This window comes from Mandrillus leucophaeus, unplaced genomic scaffold (assembly GCF_000951045.1).
Source record: "Mandrillus leucophaeus isolate KB7577 unplaced genomic scaffold, Mleu.le_1.0 Scaffold375, whole genome shotgun sequence".
Lineage (NCBI taxonomy): Eukaryota > Metazoa > Chordata > Mammalia > Primates > Cercopithecidae > Mandrillus > Mandrillus leucophaeus.
In genome coordinates this window covers 2719193-2724003 of record NW_012103976.1, presented here as the reverse complement: position 1 = coordinate 2724003, position 4811 = coordinate 2719193, and the positions used below count along the sequence as shown (strand labels likewise).

At 31.4% G+C, this 4811-nt stretch overlaps 1 protein-coding gene across 1 annotated transcript in view; it reads left to right on the top strand.

The window, feature by feature from the left end:
• Positions 1-770: 770 nt before the first annotated feature.
• LOC105546939 (von Willebrand factor A domain-containing protein 8-like) overlaps positions 771-4811 on the top strand; it is a gene marked incomplete at its 5' end in the record, with an annotated part of 39465 nt that continues 35424 nt past the window's right edge. Inside the window, one exon of the mRNA XM_011990270.1 lies at positions 771-847. Within this exon, the coding sequence (XP_011845660.1) occupies positions 771-847 (77 nt within the window). The remainder of the gene's footprint in view (positions 848-4811) is intronic.

The following is a 4811-nucleotide window of genomic DNA, read 5'->3' as shown; positions in this document are numbered from 1 at the left end:
GCATGTATGATATGAAGTCAGCTTTTAAACTATAACTCTTTCCACACAACCTACTTGTTAAAAGATTTACACACCATTAATTGTATTTCACCTCTAAGTGAAAACTTTCAAATAGGGAAATAGCATGGGGGTGGATTCCATTTTTAACAGTCTGTCTTCTACAAAAGGATAGCAACTCTTAGCACCAGTAAGTGGTAAGGAAATGAGGGCATTTCTAGGAAGAGTACATATAGTTGAGTTTTATTAATACACTAGGTTTCCAAGGTTTTAAAGGACTTTAAAATAGGATAAAAGGAAAATAAATGAGTGTTTGATTCTAATAGAAAAAGTACAGTATTATATTTACCTTTCTGTAGCTAAAAATCATAATTCTGAAGAACTGATTAGAGAAACCATTGTTTTATACTTACTTGATCACCTTTGATGGCACCCTTCAAATCTGAAATAGTTAATACTATGGGCATCTGCTGTGATGCCTAGACTTCAGTGTAAATTTACAGAACAGAAAAATCAATATGTAGGAGGCTAATTTATGGATTTCCTTTCAAATAAGAATGGCTTAGGACTAGTATGTTTAGAAATAAATTTTTTAAACCCTCATGTCATAGGAGATATTCCGTATATGTTTGCCAGTTTGGTTTTCATGAATGATAAACTAAAACAGTAAAAAGGTGAGAAAGCAGGTTTTGGTAAAAGACTTTTCTGGTTTGGCATAAGCTTATCTCCAGAAAATAACCTCTTTTTGTTTAATGTTTTCTGTGTAATTACAGGGTGTAGGAAAAAACAAGATTGTTGACAGATTCCTTCACCTGCTCAACAGACCCCGAGAATATATTCAGCTACACAGGTAAGACTATTAGACCCACAGCCTCTTAAAAATCTCATTTAATCATTTGTTTCCCTCCTGGTCCAATGTGAAAATACTTTCTTAAAGGCCCATTTTATAAACCAGTTTTATTTCTGTTCTTCTTGCTCTTTTCTCTCCTTTAAAGGTAATAAAACCATGCAAAATTTATTTTTGAAGTGACTAATGCTTTATAAACATGAATTAATAGATATTCTGTGGACAGAGAGTGATGAACATTACATTCTAGGAACAGATCTCATCAACATAAAGGCTCTTAAGTTAGAAGAAAAACATGTAGGATCTAAGCCTATTCTCTCACAAGCAGCTAAAATAGCTCACAAGGAGAAATAATAAACTATGTAAATCTCAGGTATGAGATAAGGAACCCAGAAATCTGGAAGGAGTACATTATTAGCTGTCTCCTTGCCTTCCTTAAAGTTACTTTTTGGATAATTTTTTATGGTTAGAATGCTGGTTCAGCTTTTAATCAAACAGTTTTTCCCAACATGGGTCATTTTTAGCTTTATGAATGAACCTGTTCTAATTTTTAAAAAATAAAATATAAATGACAGATCCACCAAAAACAAAACAGAAAGATAAGTCAAGAAATATATCAAGTAATGAACAACTTAAAGCTAACTTAGATTGTTAGTGTTTTAATCCCAGGAAGTAAAAAATATATAGTATAATACAGCACTGAATTGAGTTATAAGAGTTAGTTTCTGGTTTGGGTCTTTTCACTAAGTGATTATCAGTTCTTGAGAGAGAATTGTAGGAGAATAAAGGGCAGAGTTAGTGGGTCAAAGGAGAAAGAGGAAAGGACCCAGGAAAAGCTGAGATATGGTGAAAAACTGCCTTTTGGGATTTATACCTCTGACCATGACGGTAGTGGTAGCAGATTGGCCCTACCACAATAAAAACGGTAAAACTGAACAAAATTCACAAACACTAGGAAAAGAAGAACTACTAGGGATCTTTGACCTGAACAACTACCAGAGCTCCTACATGACCAGGAGCTTTCATTAAATACCCCTGGTATTCAGAAAGGTATTTATCTTTTAAAGTCTATGTTTAGAAGTAGGACTAATCTATCCTTAAAGTAAGAGTTACTCCATACCTATCCTTACAAATTTTAAAACTAAGCCCTGATAAAGAAGGATGTTTGCTATTTAATATTATTTTGAAAGTTTTGTCTCATACAAAATGACTTTAAAAATAAAAATAATGGGTATTTGGGGAGGTAGGGAGGAATACCTTGAAAAAATCAAGGTGATTCAACAGTAAATTGACTTCATACCTGAACAAAACTTAACACTCAACCAAGAGGACCACAAAATCCAAACACTCAGCAACATAGCATTCATTGAGTCAAGGATTCAATAGGAAATTACTAGACATACACAAAAGCAGAAAAATTGGTCAATAGAAATAGACTAAAAATGACAGGATGATGGAATTAGCAGACAAGGACTATAAAACAGTTGCCATAAATAGATTCAAACATTTAAAGGGAGAAAAATGTGAATGTAATGACAATAATTGGAAATTCTTAGTGTAAAAATGACAACCCTAAAAAAGCAGCTTCACATACACACACATACACAGAAAATTATTTGAAGAGATAATGATAGGAAAATTCTCAAATTTGATAAAAAAGATAATGTCACCAATCCAGGAAGCTCAATGAACTTCAAGCAGAATAAACAAAAAAAAAAACACTACATGGCGTATAATCAAATTGCTAAAAACCAAGAGAAAAATCTTTAAAATTACCAGAGGAAAAAAGACATATTACCTATAGGGGAACAATCATAAAAATGCTGACTTCTCCTGAGAAATAGATATGAACCACAATTCAATTGAAGTGCTGAAAGAAAAAAAGATCAGTATAGATTAGTATATTTGACAAAAATATTCTTCAGAAGGCAAAATAATGACATTTTCAGACAAAAACTGAGAGTGTTTTTTATCAGCAGACCTGTATAATACAAAAAAATAAAATTACAATTCAGAATTTCCTATGAACATAGATGCAAAAATTTTTAACAAATGTTAACAAATCAAATTCAACAATATATAAAAAGGATAATATATCATAACTAAGGAGGTTTTATCTCAGGAATGTAAGGCTGGCTTAACATTTAAAAATCAAATAATATAACACATTTACAGAATAAATAAAAAACCATATGATCCTCTAATTGCCGCCAGAAAAATCATTTGAGAAAATTCAATATCCATTCATGATAAAACATCACATAAACTACATATCAGGAAACTTCCACAATCAAATAAGAGGCATCTATAAAAAGCCTATAGCTAACTTCATATTTAAAAATGAAAAACTAATATTTTTCTCATGATCAGGAGAAAAGACAAGAGTATTAACTACTCATATTATGCTGGAGGTGCCAGCTAGCACAATAAAGCAAGAAACCTTAATAAATGGCATACATTTTATTTATAGATGACACAATTGCATGAATGTGTATATAAAAAATCTTAAGAAACATATAAAAAAGGTATTAGAACTAACAACCAAGTTAAGCAAGGTCATAAGATACAAGGAAAATGTACAAAAATCAATTGTATTCCATATATAATATATTCTATATATATATGCTAGTATATATAGCAATGGGAAAAAATTTAAAAATACTGTTTACAGTAGTGTAACGAATATATTTAGGAATAAATTAATTTAATATAATATATGCAAATTTTGAATTTGCTATTGTTAATAGTGTGTAACGAGGTCAACAGACACTGTTATTTCTTCAGATACTTCTAACTTGCTGATGGCTGTTTGAAATGGAACTGAAGGTTATCTGTTTCATACTCATGAGATGATGAGCTTCTGTCACAGTAAATTCTTCCCCTTATCTTCATCTACCTCAACATCCCCCTCAATATCCTCAGTATCTGTGCCATATAGTGTTCATTCTACATTATTTGGAAATAGAAAGTATTCTTCTTTGTTGTTTACAATACATTTTTAATCCTGATTTTCTGCTACCATCATTTCTGCCAGTATTAGAGAATTCTAGTTACAAAGCTAGATCCATGAATTTGCCAAGCTAAATATAATTCTTCTCAATATGTTAGGCATTAAATGTTAAGAATTTGTTCCCTAGCAATCCCTCTTCTCATTGTCATATTACTTGTCCCCCACATTCCCACTCGTAACTTTCCGTGTTTCTTTCTTCTATCACTCATCATTTCATTTCCCAAATTTTATATAGGTCAACTACATATTTCAGAAAATTTCTAGGCTTTTCAAGTGCTTTAAGAATACAGGTTTTTACATGTTCTCTCTTATAAGTGGGAGCTAAACATTGAGTATTCATGGACATAAAGATGGCAACAATAGATAGTGGGGACTGCTAAATGGCAGAGAGAAGGACGGGAGCAAGGATTGAAAACTAACATTGGTTACTATGTTTACTATGTAGGTGGCAGGATCAGTCATACCCTAAACCTCAGGATCACACAATATAGCCATGTAACAAACCTGCATGTGTACCCCCTAAATCTAAAATAAAGGTTGTAATTGTTTTTTAAAAAGAAGACTAATACTGGTTTTTTTATTCAGCTTCATCCAAATTTTTACCACACTATTTTTATATCTTCTCATAGCTCTTTGTATGAATGATGTATTATATAAACTTAGGACTTTCAACTCAAAAAAGTTTTAAATATTTGTCATATTAAAACTACAGGGCTATGTATTATAGGAGATATAGGAAGAAATAAGAAACATAATGCTACAGGAGCTGTAATTACTTGTAATTATTTCGATCTTCTATGTTCCCCTGAAACACTCTCTTTTTTTCCCCTCTCCTTTAAGCTATTCAATTAGTTTTTCCTCTCACATGGATAAAGTTGGAAATAAAATGAAAGAATCAGAATTTTCAACTAGTTTGCTAGTTCTTGCTTGAATAATTTCTGTTTGTAACATATCATA